The following is a 20,616-nucleotide window of genomic DNA, read 5'->3' as shown; positions in this document are numbered from 1 at the left end:
TGTTTCTGTATTACTTAAACTCTGTTTTCCCTCTTTAATGAAATAGTAAAAGCTGGAAATGTTTTAAAAGCGACAGTGTTTGAGGAATGTGAACTCAATTATAAGAGTAGCTGATGGGAATATAAGCTGGTGCAGCCACTCTGGAAAAACAGTATGGAGGTTCCTCAAAAAACTAAAAATAGAACTACCCTACGCCCAGCAATTGCACTACTAGGCATTTATCCAAGGGATACAGGTGTGCCGTTTCAAAGGGACACATGCACCCCCATGTTTATAGCAGCACTATCAACAATAGTCAAAGTATGGAAAGAGCCCAAATGTCCATTGATGGATGAATGGAGAAAAAAGATTTGGTATGTGTGTGTGTGTGTATACACACACACACACACACACATACCTACACACAATGGAGTATTACTCAGCAATCAAAAAGAATGAAGTCTTGCCATTTGCAACTACGTGGATGGAACTGGAGGGTATTATGCTAAGTAAAATTAGAGAGAAAAATCATATGACTTCACCCATATGAGGACTTTAAGAGACAAAACAGATGAACATAAGGGAAGGGAAACAAAAATAATATAAAAATGGAGGGGGACAAAACGGAAGAGACTCATAAATATGGAGAACAAACTGAAGGTTACTGGAGGGGTTGTGGGAGGGGGGTTGGGCTAAATGGGTAAGGAGTATCAAGGAATCTACTCCTGAAATCATTGTTGCACTATATGCTAGCTAATTTGCATGTAAATTTTAAAAAATAAAAAATAAAAAAAATGCAAAATAGGATTTTGCATAGAAAAAAATGTGAAAGGATCTGAGTGTTCATAGAACAACATATGGATTAATATAGAAGAAAAAAACATACATGATTCTTAACATGGTATTAAATCAGCTTTTAAAAAATCTAAAAAAAAAAAAAAAGTAGCTGAGTATACTCATTCCCCTTGCCTGTCGTTTTGTTTTTCTCCCTTTTTATTGACTATACAGTGTTAGTGGGTCAGCTTACAGTCCATTTATGTTTCACTTGTGAGGTCTAACTGGGAGATTTGATTCATGGATATGAAATAATTAATAAGGGGAAATCCCTAAGAAAGAACTTTTAAAGGTTATCTTGTTTCTTTTTAGTCACTGAAGTTCATTTTTTCCCCCCTTAAGTGGTTATGGTCCATTTCTTAAGAAGTTGTGAGTAATGTTTTCAAAGCTCAGAATACATTTTACAAACTCTGTTGTTACTTTCCAAGAGAAGGTTCTCCTGGAGAAATTCTCCCTATCCCTTGCCGTGCGAGTCTGTGCTTTTTGATCGAGTACTTAAGGAAAATTCCAACAAATATTTTTTTATGTTAATATTTTTATTAAAAACTTGTTTAATGTTTATTTTTGAGAGACAGAGAGCATGAGAAGGGCAGGAGCAGAAAGGGAGAGAATCATGGCATCCGAAGCCGGGTCCAGGCTCTAAGCTGTCAGTACAGAGCCCGATGTGGGGCTCCAACTCAGAAGCTGTGAGATCATGACCTAAGCTGAAGTCGGACGCTTAACCAACTGAGCCACCCAGGAGACCCTCCAACAAACATTTACTGACTGAATGCTTCCCCCTTAGCTCCCATGCTAGAGAGTATTTGTTTAGAAGGTTACAGAGTAGAGAGGGTGATAATGGAATATGCAGAGATCCTGCAGTGGTGCTGTTAGAACCCATAGGAATCCAGGCACTACAGTCCTGAGGTGAGGTAAAGAGCTGCTTCTGAGGAGTGAGGATGTGGTGTCAGGCATGGGGGTGGTACAGATGACTGAGATGTAGGCCGGTGTGTTAGCTGACTCTCGGGCAGTCTGGGTGCTTGGAGAACCTGAGGAGGATCCACGTTAGGAAAAGGCTGAGACCAAATCTTGGATCACTGTGGTTGATCTTGGGTGCTTCATTAACAGTGGAGAGCTCAGTAAATACGCTCAGTAAGTCTGAGGGCTTTGGATTCCATAGGGTTAGGTGAGAAAGCGGAAGGCAAAAAACCAAGTAGGGGCTGATTGTGGTCATTTTGAGTGAGAAGCAATGAGGAGCTGCAGTGAGATGGATGGGAAGGGATGGGAGCTTGGAACCATTGCAGAAGTATGGCGTGGGGCTGTGGTGTAGGGCTGGGAGGGGAACAGACTGCGGTTTCAGCTCCGGCTAGGGAAGTCTGAGGAGAGGGCCTGCTTTGTTGTAGGTAGAAAGTAGAAAGGCGAGTTTGAGTGTTGGCTTACTATGTTTTTACTGCTACCTCATTATTTGATGAAGTATAGATTGCTCTTTATTTTACTCCTTCTGTTTTAGATATTAGACATTCTTCAGTGCTTCATCAGTCATCACCAGGACATTCTGCTTTTGCTTTTGTTTGTGTGCTCATTTGTTTTTTGGATTGCACATATAAGTGAAATCATATGTTATTTGTCGTCTTGTCTGACTTCACTTAGCTTAATACTCCCTAGGTCTATACATGTTGTTGCAAATGGCAAAATATCATTCCTTTTTATGGCTAAGTAATACTCCATTGTATATATACGCCATGTCATCTTTATCCATTCATCTGTGGATGTATGCTTTGGTTGCTTTCATATATTGGCTAACGTAAATGATGCTGCAATAAATATAGGGTGTATATGCCTTTTCAAATTAGTTTTCATTTTCTTTGAGTAAGTTCTCAGTAGTGGTATTACTGGATCATACGGCATTTCTGTTTCTAATTTTTTAAAGGAAACTTGTACTGTTTTCACAGTGGCTGCACCAATTTACGTTCCCACCAACAGTGCATGAGGATTCCTTTTTCGCCACATCTTTGCCAACACTTGCCATTTTCTTCTCTTTTTAAAAAAAGTTTATTTTGAGAGAGAGAGTGCAAGCAGGAGAGGAGCAGAGAGAGGAGGAGGGAGAGAATCCCAAGCAGGCTCTGCACTGTCAACATGGAACCCACTGTGGTGGCTCATTCCCACAACTCTGAGATCATGACCTGAACTGAAATCAGGAGTTGAATGCTTAACCGACTGTGACACCAAGGTGTCCCTTCATTGTTCTTTTTTTTTTTTTAATTAAAAAAAATATTTTATCTTTTGAGAGACGTAGACAGAGCATGAGCAGGGGAGGGGCACAGAGAGAGAGAGTCACAGAGAGAGGCTCCAGGCTCCGAGCTGTCAACACAAAGCCCGACGCAGGGCTCGAACTCATGAACTGTGAGATCATGACCTGAACTGAAGCCAGACACATAACTGACTGATCCACCCAAGTGTCCCTCCTCCTCCCCCTTCGTTGTTCTTTTGATTTGCATTCTTTTAATGAGCAGTGGTGTTGAGCATCTTTTTCACGTGTCTGTTGGCCATCGTACGTCTTCTTTGGAAAAATGGGTATTCAGTCCATTTTTTAGTCGTGTTTTCTGGTGTTGGATTTTATAAATTCTTTATTTTGGATACAAATCCCTTTTTGGGTATATTGTTTGCAAATATTTTCTTACATTCAGTAGATTGCCATTGGTTTTGTTGATGGTTTCTTTTGCTGTGCAGTAACCAGGGCACTCTGAATGTAATTTTATCAACACTTAAGGAGCCCTTATTTTGAATAATGTTGGTGGAAGTCCTGGTTTTCCTATTAAAAAATAGCATTTTCTATTTTATTCATGTAATTACTTTCATAGTATCAACCAGATAAGATACATTTGGCCATGGCATTGCAAGTTTTCTGTCTTTTGTTTTTTTATTAATAGTGGGATTGGTTTTTAAACTAGAAGGTGAATTTAATACGGAGTTGAAATTGGCCTTTCATTCAAAACAAATGAAGATTAACTTCTCATTTTAATTAGTAAATGTCAGAGAGTTAGTGGTCCTTCAGAAAGCTGTGGTGTAAAAAGTAGGATGTAGAGGCACATGGGTGGGTCAGTTGGTTAAGCGTCCAGCTTCATCTCAGGTCTTGAGTTTGAATCCCACATCAGGCTCACTGCTGTCAGCACAGAGCCTGCTTTGGATCCTCTGTCTCTTCTCTCTCTCTGCCCCTCCCCCACTTATGCTGGTTTTCTCTCTCTCTCTCTGTCAAAAATAAATGTTAAAAAAAAGTAGAATGTAAATAATTAATAGCTTGAAAACTACTAGTTAAATGTAGAGAAGCTTTTAGTTTAGAAAAGGGATTGTCAAATCATGTTAAGTAGTGTGGAGTGTTGTCTGGGGATGATGAGAGCCATGTTTTGATATCCTTTTATGTCAGAAGATGGAATATTGGGACAGTAAGCCCTTAGGACTTTACCAGGCAGTTTGGGTGGAAGTTTAGCAGTTCTCCAGTGACCTGGGATCTGGGAGAGAAGGAGGAAGGTGTATAATTCTGTGCTTCCCCTGATACGTGGGTTAGAGCTGGTGACATCTGGAGGTGGAGGTAGAACAAGATGGCCCTGGGTCCAGAGTCTTGCGTTTCGGGTCCCCAAAGCAGGGGGGTAATATTTGGGAAGTGGGTTGGGATGGGTCATGAGGAGATCTTCATTTCGACCCTGAGAGAAGTCACACTTATACAAGGAGCACCTTCAAGAGGTAGCAAGTAGTCTCATGAACTTTGTCAATGAAAATACTTTTCATATATGTCATTGTTGTTGAGACGGGTCTATTTTTGTAATACTGCTTTTCACGCTTACACCCCAGTTTCTACTGGAGGTGGGAGATAGAAGTGGCGTGGCTTCCTATATTTCCTGTCAACTCTGAAACTTCTTTGGAGTGCACCTGGGCAACGGGGAACATTTTCCAGGTCTTTCTGTAGAGCAAGGCCTCAAGTGCTTAGGGGACCCAGGGCAGCTTATAAACTCAGGTGCCTGTGGTGGAAAAGAAGGCAACATACACTCGGTTTTCAGAAAAAGTAGAACTTGGAGAAAGCTGTGGATGATAGTGAGTTGAGAGCTGAGAGCTTGTGTGTCCCCAAGAAAGGCTTGTAATAGGCTCTTAGCTCCAGCGGATTGTTTCCCCATGTTTTGAAGAGATACAAAGTCACAAAAGTTTTCATTGTTAGGGGAGCAATTAAAAAGAAAACACACCTGTGGATCGAATATGCTACCGCTGAATTCTAATAGAAAGGTGTTCAAAAGTGGCTCTTGGGGCGCCTGGGTGGCTCAGTCGGTTGAGCAGCCGACTTCGGCTCAGGTCATGATCTTGCACTCCGTGAGTTCGAGCCCTGCGTCGGGCTCTGTGCTGACAGCTCAGAGCCTGGAGCCTGTTTCAGATTCTGTGTCTCCCTCTCTCTCTGACCCTCCCCCGTTCATGCTCTGTCTCTCTCTGTCTCAAAAATAAATAAACGTTAAAAAAAAAATTAAAAAAAAAAAAAAGTGGCTCTTGACTTTGACTAAAAATCTCGCACTGAGAGGATTTCTCACATTTTAACCAAACTGCGGTTCCGTTGTGATGCATAATTGACACAGCTGCATGAAGTATTTTTTTAAACGTAAAAGAAACCTTTGTGATAAGAACCAAGAAACAAAGAGAGCACGAGCACCTAAGATGACCCATGAAAGGTGCTCACTGAGATGCATGTGTCCTGGAATGCTTGCTTACAAAAGTCTGCCTGCCCCCAGTGGTGCTCACCTGTTAGTTATCTCCTCAGCCTCCAGACTCTGTTTTCCTGGCGGTGAAAGTGAGACTTTTCCTTTGAGAAAGTCACTTTATCCAGTTCTTGCTCATATGCTGTCACAGTGCCCGCTCTGCCCCTGATGGGAGGCTCAGACCATGACTGATAACCAGCATGTGTGTCTGACCCCACTGTCTCCAGGTTGGGGTGGAACATGAGCCCGTATGACCCCCTGAGAGCAAGTACTAGATGTTTGTAGAAATTCTCTGGAGGACTGGCTCTGAAGAGATAGTCTAGTAGTGCTGCTTTTGTTTTACTACCACACACACACAGAAGAGCCCACAGCTTCCTGTGAGTTGAAACTAACACCATGAAAAGTGGCTGGAAAAATGGTATAAACCCAGCCTTGGTGACATCAGCAGAGGCCCCACATCAGCCCTTAAATAAAACCATACCCGCAACTTTGGGACATTTAGTCTGTCAGCCAGTGAATCTCTTTTTATTGCAGAAGTCCAATTTTAGTTGTATTTTTAGGTCACCTGCAAATGAAAAAATTCTGAATTGGCTTCACCTAGAAGATTAACTCAGAAATTTTAGAAAACACCCTTACGCTAATTTCTGTTTCTGCTTGAGGATGACAGGAAAGTATGTGCCATTAGTTCTCCATTCTGTCCTTATTCCTAGTGCTGCTACCTGTCTCCTTTGACTCTGGACAAGAAGAAGAAGAAAAAAGGATTTTTGTTAATACAGAAAATACCAAAGATACTATCATTCATAGCAGATCATCTCCCTAGAGTGACACGAGATTTCCTTATGGGTAAACCACACTGTGAGGTATGTGGGTGGGGGTGGGGAGAGAACTGGTGCAGCACTGCCTTCAGCGGTCACAGCTCTTACTACCTTTTGCTCATCAATTCTCTGCAAGATGCTAGTGACGTGAGCATCACCATTTCCTGACAGGACATCCCCGCAAAAGAACCACTTTAACAAAGTGTGGCTTTCCTTTCCCATAATGCCGCTTTTTAAAATACTTTAACCTTTCCAGAGCACTGCTTCGACAATACGGTTAAATGTTGTTTTTACCTTCTCTGTGATGAATACGTATCTTAAACACTATTATAAGCTAGCTACAGAAAAGAAACAAATTGTTCCATAGCAAATTAAAAAAAAAAGGAAGTGTCTGTGTTCACCCACTGTTGACCTTGCTCTACCATGTTTTTTATTGTAATTCTGGACCTGATAAGCAGTAACTGTTAAATCAATGGTTGCTTTACTGTATCCTTACCTGGCTCCCACGTTGTTTCCTGAAAAAGCTCCATTTCCACATTGCCCATCTACTTTAGCACAGTGGTTACAAAGGCATTAATTACTTGGTGCTACTCAGTTTCTTCTTTGCTTTCATTTTCTCCGGTGGCCCACTGGGGGGCATGGTAAAACCACCAGTGTTTACTAGTTTGTCCCGGCTTTTGGAAATTGTGAAGAATAAACACAGCCAGTTTCTTTGCAGATGTAGTTAGCCAAACATATATAGCGGGTTTAACTTTTCCAAGCATGTTTATCATAGGTTGGTGATTTTGTTCTCTTTAGAGGATATTTGACCCAGAGTTAGGAGCAGGGAGTTTTTATGAGGGTGGAAGGTGGACACAGAGAGTGAAAACCTTCCTAGTTCTTGAAGAAGAATTTAAGAGGTACTTTCTGAGTTTTTCTTAAAATCTGAGGAGGTCCCAGAGCATATGAAATACTAATTTTGAAAAAGTGGCAAATAAAAGTTTTAATTCTCTATGTAACTGTCTTTGTAGTTTTTTTCTTAACTTTTATTTTTTTAATATTTGTTTATTTTTGAGAGAGAGAGAGAGAGAGAGAGAGAGAGACAGAGTGCAAGTGGGGGAGGGGAAGAGAGAGAGAGAGAGAGAGAGAGAGAGAGAGAGAGAGGCACAGATCTGAAGTAGGCTCCAGGCTCCGAGCTGTCATCACAGAGCCCGACACGGGGCTTGAACTTATGAACCGTGAGATCATGACCTGAGCCAAAGTCAGACGCTTAACCGACTGAGCCACCCAAGTGCTCCTGTCTTCCTTTCTTCATGTGTAATTGAGCATATTAAAGAAACCACCCATGTCTTGACTGTGAAATAATTTGGCATTGTTTTTCATACCTTAGGTTTTAAGGAAAAAAATCCAGATACTGTTTTTCATACCTTAGGTTTTAAGGAAAAAATCCTGATACTATTGAGAATATTTTTATTAGTACATATACAGTAAAGCAAAAAAGTGTATATACATGGCTTACAAAAATGTTTGAGAATAACATTTGGAAGATGGGCTGGATGTCTTCTAGGCAGTTAAGAGCAGAGAAAGAATTTAGTTTTGCTAACTCACAAGCCAGCAACCATATCCCTTATCTACATACTTTAAATCCATCTCCTTTTCAGAAAATGTCACAAATTTTCATTTTATGTGTAATTTCTCACTCAAAATTGCAAATTTTAGATTGTCCTTTTTTTCAAGTCCTGTTGCTTTCAAAGAAAACTGTTTCCCCTGTCCCTCGATGTATGTGTGTATGTACATGCTGTGTGTGTGTGTGTGTGTGTGTGTGTGTGTGTGTGTGTGTGTTTGTATGTGTGTGTCTGTGTCTGTGTCTTTGTCCTGGTCATCATTTTTTTTTTCCTCCATAGCATTCGATAGGGAAAGTTGCTGGCAACATATACCAATAGCCAGTTTCCTTTAATAGAGTCCACTTAAAAATATTTTAACACCAGAAATGCATGCTCAAGACGTAGCTTAATAAGTCTTGATACAAAACATTCAGAATGTATCTTATTATCATCTTCAAAATGTTATCAAAGTGTTACATTTTGTTTTTACTGCAAAGAACAGAATTTATATCAACTTCCCTTTGAAATGCTAGGAGATAAATCAGTAGGGAATTTCCTAAGTGAAATCAGAGAAAATTTGACTTTTTCACTCCAAACAGGTCTCCAGTTCTTTATCAAACTCTGCCTGCTTTTAGGTTGGTCTTTAGTAACCCTGGTGAAAAAAAAACACATAAGTTAAATTCTTGTATTTAGGGAAGGAACACGCCCCAGTGAATTGTCTTGATTGCTTCCTATTTTCTTTATGCTATTTAAACTTCTACATTAACTGACGAGATGAGTGATTATACATTGAAAACTTCTGTTTTGATGGAATAAAATTGAACAATGCATGTATTACTTTTTTCTTTGCTGTTATAAAAGCAGGGGAACTTATATTTTGTTTTTATTATTATACTAAATTGAATAGTAATGCATAGAGATGATATTTAGTTGCATGGACGTGTTTCTTTTGTATTCGTATGTAACTGAAGACTGCAAAATGTGTACATGGATTCTTTTTGAAAGGAGGTGGGAATTCACAGAGTGTCTGTGCTTTCATGCATTGTATTTCCTCTTTTGGTTTTAGAAGTTTCTGCGTCAGACTGAGCTTTTAATGGGATGTGCAGTTTCTTACATAAGATTTCTCTAAATGGCTGGCATAGAAAGAAATAAATAATAGGGTCTAGGCATACATTTGCAGCTGACAGTACTAGAGTGAATTCTTTTACGTAGAGCAAAATTTCTTTTGACCGGCAGCTGTAATGAGCTTCTGTCTGGCTCTGCGTGTAGGGGATTCTGGCAATGTGGTAAGGCACAAAACAGACAAAAAATACGAACATGATGCTGAATATATTGCGGCTAGATTTCTTCTTGACCGAAATGGAATTCCTTCTGGATTTCAGGTGGGACTTAAAGATTTTCCTCGTGATAGCAGTGTAGAAAATGACCAACAAAAGAAACACAATCCAGAAGATGCCCACAAAGATGTAGTTTGATGCCTTGTGCCACTTAAGTCCCAGTTCGTTTTTAAGCTCTACACATTTTATACTCATAGCCTTCCCGTTCCTCGCTTTCTGGTTGGTCAGGATAATGTTGGGGACAGCCAGAAGGAGCATGAGCACCCACACCGTGACTGACAGAAGTTTGCTGTAATTTACTGAATGGATGAAAGAAGTCAAAAGAGGCTTTACAATTTTATAATACCTGTCAAAGCTGATGAGCCCAAAGAACACGATGCTGACATACATGTTGACGTAAAACAGCACAGCTGAGACCCTGCACACGAACATGTTTATCTGCCAGGGTCCCAGGCCCGAATCCCCAAGAATCTTGAAGGGAAAAGTCAGGCTCATCAGAAAGTCAGCCACAACAATGTTCTTGAGATAGACAATGAAACTCTTGGAGCTGGACACGTAAAAGAATATCCATGCAGAGACACCATTGAGCAGGATCCCCGTGACAAAGACCGCCAAGTATAGCACGGGAATGATGATCTGAGTTATGAGAGTGTTCCGGGAGCAGGCCTCGTTCGGAGGTTGTGTGGTGGTGGAATTTATCATTCTGTAGCTTCTGCAGGGGAGGCCTGGAAAGCAATGCGAAGTAGTCACTCAGAAGGGACTTACAGCATCTAATAAATAATTTGCCAAATAATAAAGGCCAGTGGATATAGTCAAACCTGTTGTGTTCTTGAAATTAAGTATTAGCTCTGCATCAGACACGCCTTCCTTGTTCCCTCCTTCCCTTCTTCTCTACTTTCATTTTAGAAAGGGAAGACTAGAGTATACAGATGACAGGAAAGGAAAATGGAGAAGCAGGATAGTCTGAGAACTGTAGGTAATGGAATCAATGTTCCCCTAAAATGGTAAAAGTTCCTTTTAAAACTCCAAAGTTTGAGAAAGTACTCATTTAAATAAAGGCTCAAAAAGTAACAAAACTGAGGCGCCTGGATGGTTCAGTAGGATAAGCATCCAGCTTTGGCCCAGGTCATGATCTTTTCGAGCCGCGCATCGGGCTCTGTGCTGATGGCTCAGAGCCTGGAGCCTGCTTTGGATTCTGTGCCTCCCTCTCTCTTTGCTCCTCCCCCACTTGCATTCTGTCTCTGTCTCTCTCCCTCTCCTTCTCTCTTAAAAGTAAATAAACATTAAAAAAATTAAAGTAACAAAACTGTAAAGACAGAGAATCTGTTTCATTTTTTTCCTTTACTTCCTCCCCTCCCCTCCCCTCCCCTTCCCGCATGGAACCCAACATGGGGCTTGAACTCCAAATTTTTGTGCAACCAAAAATTCCAAAAAAAAAAAAAAAAAAAAAAAAAATGCCGAGTCCATTCTACATATTTATCAACACCCTGCTGGAAACTGTTCTGTGGTCATTCTTTGGCCTCAGGATAAAGTCCTAACTCTTTAATGCTGACCCACTGAAGTCCCTTCTTGGTCTCACCTTGGCTTTCTCCACTCTCAGCCATGAGTTCCATGATTTCTTTGACCTTGGACCTTTGCACAAACTTTCATTTCTGTGGAAAACCTTTTTGCTACCTTCTTGGCATGTTAACTTCTCTTCATCCCTGCAGCTAGGCTTGGATGTCACTTCCTTTAGAAAACGTTGTCTTCCTATGCTTTGGTCAGAGTGCGTTATACTCCTTTTGTATGTGTGCTCCTAGCTCTGTGCCTTTCTCCCATCTCAACACTGATTTCTCCGTCTGTTTCTTTCTTTCTTCTGTTACGGTAAGCCCCTTCATAGGGAGATCGTGTTATTATTATTATTTTTTTTTACCATTGTGTTCCTAGCATTATATTTAGGACATTAGATAGTTAAAATATTTGTGAAATAAAAGAACATGCAATCTGGGAATTGAAGACATGAATCCCTACTCTTAAGAAATGTACAGGTAGTCAGGGATCGTGGGAAAGAATGATTGTGGAGGATGATGGGTCCCTTGAGATCAGAGAATGTATCTTGTTCATCTTTGTATTCCTGGAGCCCAGTACAGCGTTTCAAACACAGTGAGTGAAGAGTGTTGTCAGTAAAATTAAGGAAGTGTGAGAAAGTCAAATTTAGAAATGTGGAATATGAAATTCAGTCACATTCCAAATAAAACAGTCGTATGCAAACTTTGTGTGCTACTTCTTACACAAGAACACCTTGCTTCTGTGTGCTCTTACTTCATGCATGCCACCCTTGGCTCTGATCATAATAGTTTGTAGTCCTATGCTTCCCATCAGTCTTCTGTAGCCTGTTTTGAATTTTAGATAGTAAGCAAAGGGGCCACATTTTCTATTTTTAAATGTCCACTGTGGCAAGGAGTTTGTCTACTAAATAGTTTGTCTTGTCTCCTGATAGCCTCATGTCATGGGTCCAGAACTGTGTTCTTAGAATCCTGAATGTGTTGGGGCGCCTGGGTGGCTCAGTTGGTTAAGCAGCCGACTTCGGCTCAGGTCATGATCTCGCGGTCCGTGAGTTCGAGCCCTGCGTCGGGCTCTGTGCTGACAGCTCAGAGCCTGGAGCCTGTTTCAGATTCTGTGTCTCCCTCTCTCTGACCCTCCCCCATTCATGCTCTGTCTCTCTCTGTCTCAAAAATAAATAAACGTTAAAAAAAAATTTTTTTTTAGAATCCTGAATGTGTTGAGAATCTGAGCATATTATGCCCTTGTGTTGTACATCATTGTCTCCCTGCACCCCTCGTCACTTCGAGGTTGATGGAAGAGTATGACTGACCCAGATAGACTTCTAGAGCAAGGAAGCCTTCTGAAAGCGAGTGAATACTTAAGGCTTGCTTGGGTCTTTCCCTGCAGACACCTTCTTCCTATTCTGGCCTGTTTTGAAGGAATCACAGGTAAGAGTCTTTGTTTTAGGATGGAAAGATTTGACATGTGATGGGTGGGGAAAAACACTATCACTGTTGCCTGCATTGTTACTAGTTAGACACAGTAGAGACAGAGGGACACTCCACATGAGTAATGAGCCGAAAGTAAACCAAAGATAATCTAAGCTCTTAAATATTTTTCTTTAGCAGCAGTGTTATTCTTAGGGCATTGTGTTCTCCAGCTGAATGTTTTACTGTTTTTGGTCTCAGCCAGGCTTCTGTACAGTGATAGATTGAAAGATGTGTGAAAATAGAGCTATCTGAGGCATCTACAGGAAGTGAGGACAATTACATGCTGAGCCCAAAAGATAGGAATATGTGTTGGATGAAAACAGGACAAGATCATAACAGGGACCTGTATCAATTGACCTTTTAACATCTGTCCAATCTCCTCTCCTTCTCTTTAGTGTAGAGATGATTTAGTGTGTTGATGATGGGACCTACCGAAACTTCAAATCATTTCATAAATGGAGGAAATAGTCATATATAGATGCTGATTTTATACAATGATGCAAAAGTAAGAACCAAGTGAATCAAAAAGAAAACAAAGAATGTCTTTGTCTTGGTGTAGCCCACCTACTCTTCCTTTCCTGTCCCAGGCTCTTGGAAGGTTCACTATTTCTAAGCAGCTTGTCGCAGCCTGTTAAAGATGAGAGATATGCAAAGGAAGAACAAAGGGGGAAAGGATGGTGATTAGCCAAGAAGTGGGTGCTCTAGTGAGCCAGTTTGTGGAGGTGCAGCCAGCCTTGCGCCTGGCTGGAGTTACTTTTGAGTTTTATCTCGAATTTCTGTACTGAAAGCTTCAAGAATGTAAGCACTGCTCCATAAATTCTTGAGACTACGTTGAAGAAAGATTTCTATATGTGGTAGAACTTTTCAAAAAGGGACGCTTAAGAGTATGTCTTCAGCTTCTCGTAGGTAAGGCTCTTCCTTGGCTCACAAATCCAGGTAAAGGACCATGAAATGGAATGAAATGTTTTAGTTTATATCATCAATTGGGTCTTTGGTAACATAATTAAAGAACATGGAGGAATGGGATTTATGAGACCAAAAGATAGCTATTAATGTGTAATAATAGCACATGAATTGCTTTTTCTCCATTTTTCTGCACAGCTAGAATGTCAAGTGCTACAAATTCATACTAATTTAAAGTGAGTGCCCTTGTTCCTTAGTGCAATGTAGGGTCTGAGGATTGTGGTACTTTAAGTATTTTCAAAGTGCAGAGAATTACATTTAACCTTTGGGCTCTCTCTTTGGGCGGAATATAGTCGATACAGGCCATACAAAGTAATGCTCACTCCAGAAACATGCACCTTAATAAAAACATGCTTAATCGGCCTGAGGTTCATTACTCCTCTATTGTGTACCTATACACCTCGACCCATATCTCTCTTACATACGGACCACCCTCCTAATTATGTGCCATAATTCTTCTTTTTCTGGAGAAGAGGAATTATTCATAATTTGTGTGAAATTAACAAACTTGTGGATAATACTAGAGAATTTTTTCAGTTACCTTAAAATTTTTTTTGGCGTGGTGGGGGCGCTGGTAGAATAGGAGGCTTCCTGTCAATGAAGCAGTGTAGTCCAGTGTGTGCTTGTCATCTTGAAGTGGCCAAGGTGTTCCTTCCCTAATGATCCTGTATGGTGAGAGCAAAATGGAGAATTAATTGAGTGAATACCAAAGTGTTTTTATTAGAGAAGTACGTATGGTAGCAATGTACTTTTTAAAATTCAGCTTGGATAATTACGAAATATTACAACATGTGTATTTCTTGTGCAGTATAGGTCTTGGTTGTCAGTGTTGACGAATATTGGTATGAACTTTTGGGGAAAACTTACTCTTGAGAGTGTTGGATAGACAGTGTTCTTAGTTACTGGTCCCCCCCCCCCCGCCCACAGACACAGATGCTCAAATCAGTTCATCAGATTCCTGAAGTTAATAATTGATTATTTTAGCTGGGATATCAAGGCAGTATTTTCTTTGTTCTTTTCTCTTCCTCCCTCCCTCCCTCCCTCCCTCCCTCCTTCCCTCCTTTCTTTCTTTTCTTTCTTTCCTTCCTTCTTTCCTTCCTTCCTTCCTTCCTTCCTTCCTTCCTTCCTTCCTTCCTTCCTTCCTTCCTTCGCACTACTGATACTTTGGCCAGATAATTATCTGTTGTGAAGGATTGTCTTCTGCGTTGTAGGGTGTTTAGTGCCTTCCCTGGTTTCTATTTACTAGATGCCAGTGACACTGTCTCCCCCCCCCCCCCTTCCCCCCCAAGTCACAACAAAAATGTCTCCAGACATTGCCAGTGTCCCGGGAGGCCCAGTATGCCCTGGTTCAGTAGCTACTGGTCTAATGAGACTGATGTGTGGACTCTGCAGAAATAACACCTGAAAGCCGTGTTGTCCAATAGGCCGAGAATAAGTTTGGCAGCATGGTGGTTAGATTTGGTTCCTCCTTGGTCTGTGTTACCACCGTCCTGATTTCTCTAAACCAGTACCTCTCAAACTCAAGTGTACATGCATGTCCTTTGGAGATCATGCTAAAGTGAAGGCTCCGATTCCGTAGGTCTGAGGTTGGGTGTGATGCTGATGCTGCTAGGACAGTGATTACTCTTTGAGGAGCAGACACTTTTGAGAGCCCTGTACGTAGGAGACATTTAGTAAATATTTGGTGAGGAGGGTTAAAAATTTGGTTTTCTTGGCTGTAGTTGGGACTCCAGATAGGAAAAAAGTTGATTTTAGGTAACCCTGAAACCTAAGATCTTCTTCGAGTTTATCTCTTACAGATTTCGTCACAAATAATCTGATCCTATATGGTCTCCCGGAAATTCAAATAGATATTTTATAGAAATCTATTTGAGAACAATGATAAAGAGCACCTTATATGTATCTCGAATGTTCCTAAAAGGTCGTGAAGCTTCCTTTAGAAGCAAAACAGAGATTAAGCTCTGTGGAGTCATATTGTATGTGATCCATGGCCTGGTTGGGAATGATATGTTCTTTTTTTTTTTTTTTTTTTTTTTTTTTTTGAACATTTAAAAAAATGTTTGCTTATTTAGTTTGTGAGAGGGAGAGAAAATCCCATGCAGGCTCTGTGTGGTGACCATAGAGCCCCGGGAATGATATATTCACACGTGAGGACAAGGCTTACTCCTGAGGAGGGTTGGAGGAGCAAGGGAGGGCTCAGGGTAGTTGGGGTTTAGCTGTGTTCATGGTATTTCATCTCTTAAACTCGGAAACAACGTATGTACATATTACTATCCATTAACACTGGACAGCTGGGTGCATTGGTGTCACCAACATTGGTTTGCGTATTTTTATTTTTGTATATTTAAAATATCTTATTGTTAGAAAATGTATATGGAGAATGGATTGCTTTCAAATTACTGTTTCATCAGCACGCACTTACTCACCTATGAGGCACATCATCCTTGTCTTATTTGTTCGATTCTTATCAAGTAACAATCTGATTATTTCCTTCCCCCTCCTTCCTGTCCAACATCAAGCGATTGAAACCCAGAGTGTCCCACATATTTTCCTATGAGAAAAATTTTGTTTTCTCAATGACGCCTATGTCAATAGAAATAATATAGATGTGTGTAATCATTGTGTACATTTATAAACTTACTAAAGCCATTTTCTTAGGACTGCAGCTTTTATCTCTTTTGCCATAATGTGTAACTCCTTTTCCCCCCACCTTTTTGGTGCCAGTATGTCGTATCCTAGATGGTTTCCAAAGATGTTAGAGTGGGTTGAATAGAAAGGGAATTTATGAATGTCTGCATATTCAGTCTTGCAGTTGTGTTTTGTAGGTTTTGTGTTATTAAATACTTTGTAAGATATTTTGTATTTAAAAAATATTTTCTATTCAATTGTATTCTGTCATCAGGCTTCTGGCCTTTCTTATTGCATGGTTGGTTGGATATTTTCGAATGTCTTCCACCTTGATTCTGGTCCTGCTTCTCTCTCCAACATTGGATAATTGTTGACTCCTAGGGATTGGGTAAACAGTGTCCTCTGTTTCTAGGTCTTAGATGTGTTTGGGAGGACATCATTATAAGCATGCCAGTTTATTTCATAGAAGTTACTGTTTTTCCTCTGTAACTGACTATCCCCCACCTTCTCAGAAACCCATTTATTTTCTTCCTTCCTTCCTTCCTTCCTCCCTCCCTCCCTCCCTCCCTCCCTCCCTCCCTCCCTTCCTTCCTTCCTTCTTTCCTCCCCACCTCCCCTCGCTTCCCCTCCCCTCGCCTTCCCTCGCTTCCCCTTCCCTCCCCTCCCCTTCTCTTCCCTTCCTTTCTTTCCTTTCTTTTTAATGTTTGTTTATATTTGAGAGGGAGGGAGGGAGTGAGGGAGAGAGAGAGAAAGAGAAAGAGAAAGAGAACAAGCAGGGGAGGGGCAGAGAGAGGGGGACAGAGGATCAGAAGTGGGTTCTCGCTGACAGCAGAGAACCCTATGCAGGGCTTGAATTTGCAAACTGAAAGATCATGAGCTGAGCTGAAGTTGGATGCTTAACTGACTGAGCTACCCAGGCAACCCAGAAACCCATTTTCTATTGGGCTCTCTGTCAGACTCTAACAGTAGTTGTCCCACCCTTTTGCTCTCCCCATGCCTCTTTCTGGCCTGTGCTCTCTCTAGGCTCAGCCAGTGGGAATCTCACTTTATTCTTCACCCGAAAGTATGAACCTCCCTTGTGGTTTTTTTATGTCACTAAAGATTTAATGTTCGACACTTACCAACCTTCTCATAGGCTGCCAGAGATCTCATTTCTAAGTTTATTGTTCTTTTGTCAGTTGTCTTATATCCTGACCTCTCTGCAGTAGTTAATGGTATTGATTTTCTCCTTGTTGAAATCTTTTCTTCTTATGGTACATTGTAGCCTTGGGCTCCTGTGTATTCCCATTGGTCCTTCGTTTGCAATAGTTCTTCCTTTGCCAAGACCTTTTATTTATGTGCTCACTAAATCCATCAGACCGTATTTGCCAGGCACTGTGGAGATATATCAGCCACAGGGAACTCTCAGGAATGTCCCAGCCTAGGGTGTGGGGGCCTGAGCAGAGTGGTGCTTCAGGATACAACAAGGGGTTATTCCTGAAGGAGGAGGCACAAGAACAGAGTGAGCAGTGAGCAACTATCACCTTCAGGAATGGTGGTATCAAGGCAACCTTCTTGGATCAAGTGATAATGAAGGTTGATAAATCACTTGACTTTAGCCAGACACAGAAGGAGAGGGGGAGAGTTTTAGGCAGAGAGAACTACTAGATATATGCACCGAGGTACATGAGACAATAGCATAGATGGGGGAGGGGGTGGCTAGGAGATATGGCTTGCCCAAATTGGTTAACGTAATAGAGCCTTGTCAGTGAGTTACTATTATTGCCATTTTGCAAATGAGGAAAATGATGCTTAAAATGGTTCATTAATTCATCAAAGGTGATTTGGGTAGCTAACATGGGGCCAGACAGTATTGTAACGTGTGTCTGTTCTCTGCTATACTTGAGTGAATGTGGGGGCTCCATGTTTTGCGGTATTTGAGCATGAGCATGTGTACAGCCCTTCAGCATTTCTCTGAAGTCTTGTCTTCTTTTTCTTAATTGAAGTATAGTTGATACACAATGTTGCATTAGTTTCAGGTATACAACATGATGATTCAGCATCTATGTTATGCTGTGCTGGCTCAAAGTGTAGCTACCATCTGTCACCATAGAATACTATTACAATATTATTAACTGTATTCCCTATGCTGTACCTTTCCTCCTCATGAATTCTGCATTCCGTACCTGGAATTCGGTACCTCCCACTCCCCTTCACCTATTTTGCTCATCCCCTCATGGTCCTCTCCTTTGGTAGTCATACCTCTTTGTATTTATGGATCTGTCTCCTTTTTTGGTATGTTTTTATTATTAATACTTTTACCAGTCCACGTACAAGTGAAATGCTATGGTATTTATCTTTCTCTAACTTACTTCACTTAGCATAGTAGCCACTAGGTTCATACGTGTTGTCACAAATGGCAAGATCTCATTTTTTTTTTTTTATGGCTGAGTACACACAAACGCCACATCTTTACCCATTCATTGTTCAGTAGACACTTGTGTTGCTTCCATATCTTGGCTATTGTAATAATGCTGCAGTAAACATGGGGGGGGGGGTATGTATCTTTCCAGATAAGTGTTTTCATTTTCTTTGGTTAAATACCCAGTAGTGGAATTACTGGATCATACGGTATTTCTATTTTTAAATTTTGAGCAGCCTCCAAAAAATTTTCCCCAGTGGCAGCTTACATTTCACAGTACAAATTCGCATTCCTACCTGTAGTGCACGAGGGTTTCTTTTTTCCCACGTCCTCTCTAACACTTGTTATTTCTGTTCGACACTACCCATTCTGACAGGTGTAAGGTGATAACTCATTGTGCTTTTGATTTGCATTTCCCTGATGATGAGTGATGTTGAGCATCTTTTCATGTATCTGTTGGCCATCTGTATGTCTTCTTTGGAAAAATCCTCTGCCCATTTTTTAATTATTTTGTTTTGGTTTTGAATTGTATACATCTTATATCATACTGGATATTAACCCCTTTTGGATATATCATTTGCAAATATCTCCTCCTGTTCAGTAGGTTGGCTTTTCATTTTTCTGATAGTTTAATTTCCTGTGTGAAAGCTTTTTGTTTTGGTGTAGTCCTGGTAATTGACTGTTGGTTTTGCTTCCCTTGACTGAGGAGACTTATCTAGAAACATTTTGCCAAGGCTGATATCCAAGAGATTATTGCCTATGTTTTCTTTTAGGACTTTAATGGTTTCAGGTTTCATGTTTAGGTGTCATTTTAACTTTAATTTTATGTGTGGTATAAGAAAGTGGTCCAGTTTCATTTTTCTGCGTGTAGCTGTCCAGTGTTCCCAGCACCATCTATTGATGAGACCCCCCCTCCCCCCCCCCCTGCTATATTCTTGCCTCCTTTATCATACATAGATTAATTGACCACAAAAGTGTGGGTTTATTTCTGGGCTCTCTATTCTGTTCCATTGATCTATAATGTCTCTTTTTTGTGTGTGTCAGGACAATAATGTTTTGATTATTATAGCTTTGTAGCTATCTTGAAATTTGGGATTGTGTTACCTCCAACTATGTTTTTCTTTCTCAAGATTGCTTTGGCTATTCAGGGTCTTTTGAGATTCCATACAAATTTTAGCATTATTCTACTTTTGTGAAAAATGCTATTTGCATTTTGCTAGGGATTATATTGAATGTGTAGTTTGCTTTGTGTAATGTGGACATTTAACAATATTGTTCCATTCCTTGAGCATGGTATACCTTTCCATTTGTGTTATCTTTGATTTCTTCCATCAGTGTTTTACAGTTTTCAGTGTACAAGTCTCTGACTTCCTTGGTGGAATTTATTCCTGGGTATTTTTTCTTTTTGATGCAATTGTAAATAGAACTGTCTTCTTAATTTCTCCTTCTTCTACTTCATTATTCGTGTATAGGAATACAATAGATACCTACATGTTAATTTTTTACTCTGCAACTTTACCGAATTCATTTATTCTCATATATATTTGTGTGTGTGTGTGTGTGTGTGTGTGTGTGTGTGTGTGTGTGTGTGTATTTTGGTGGAATCTTTAGGGTTTTCTATGTATAGCATCATGTCATCTGCCAATAGTGACAGTTTTGCTACTTCTTTACCAAATTGAATGTCTTGTAATTCTTTTTCTTGTCCAGTTGCTCTGGCTAACACGTCCAGTACTATATTGAATAAAAGTGGTGAGAGAGACATCCTTGTCTTGTTCCTGACCTTAGGGGAAGAACTTTAATTTTTTTCTCATTGATTATGATGTTAGTTGTGGGTTTCTGGAGTCTTGTCTTTTTTTTTTTTTTTTTAAGTTTATTTATTTATTGAGATAGAGAGAGAGAGAGAGAGAGAGAGGGAGAATGAGAGGGGAGAGGGACAGAGAGAGACAGAGACAGAATCTGAAGCAGGCTCCAGGCTCTGAGCTGTTAGCACAGAGCCTGACGTGGAGTTTGAACTCACAAACCGTGAGATCATGACTTGAGCTGAAGTGAGAGTCAACTGACTGAGCCACCCAGATACTCCGGGAGTCTTGTCTTTAGGAATCACTCAGCCAGCATTTTTTTGAGGGCCGGTTCTCTTGTGTGTGAGTCTGCAAGTATGCATGTCCTGTGTTTTATCTAGATTTTGAAGGTCTGCAAGGTGTGCATATCTTCAGTTTTTCCAGTTAGACTCCAGGTACCACAGCATCCAGAAACCTCCATTTTCTTGGCCAGTTTTTGAAAGTGTTGACAAATGAATGGGTTGGTGACTTTTGACTCAGTTTTCTATCTTCTGCATTGATGTGCCAGG

The 20,616-nt window shown here is 40.6% G+C and overlaps 2 protein-coding genes across 10 annotated transcripts in view; one reads left to right on the top strand and one right to left on the bottom strand.

Moving 5' to 3' along the window:
- The window catches only part of MED12L (mediator complex subunit 12L), a 333,810-nt gene that overhangs the window by 118,721 nt on the left and 194,473 nt on the right, over positions 1-20,616 (top strand). The window lies entirely within an intron of this gene.
- The window catches only part of P2RY14 (purinergic receptor P2Y14), a 78,725-nt gene continuing 65,887 nt past the window's right edge, over positions 7,779-20,616 (bottom strand). For 8 of the 9 annotated variants that reach the window (XM_019439740.2, XM_053903711.1, XM_053903708.1 and 5 more), the window contains 2 exons: positions 13,782-13,905; positions 7,779-9,988 (listed from right to left, as the gene is read on the bottom strand). In XM_019439740.2, the coding sequence (XP_019295285.2) occupies positions 8,943-9,965 (1,023 nt within the window). In that variant the 5' untranslated portion in view covers positions 9,966-9,988; positions 13,782-13,905 and the 3' untranslated portion in view covers positions 7,779-8,942. Of the gene's footprint in view, positions 9,989-10,081; positions 10,180-13,781; positions 13,906-20,616 lie in introns of all 9 variants that reach the window. The other variant, XM_053903713.1, reaches the window with a different exon arrangement.

This window comes from Panthera pardus, unplaced genomic scaffold (genome assembly GCF_024362965.1).
Source record: "Panthera pardus isolate Hobbes unplaced genomic scaffold, ASM2436296v1 HiC_scaffold_16, whole genome shotgun sequence".
NCBI classification, from domain to species: Eukaryota; Metazoa; Chordata; class Mammalia; order Carnivora; family Felidae; genus Panthera; species Panthera pardus.
Note: the sequence above shows the minus strand (reverse complement) of the source record. Positions and strands in the feature narration are given on the sequence as shown.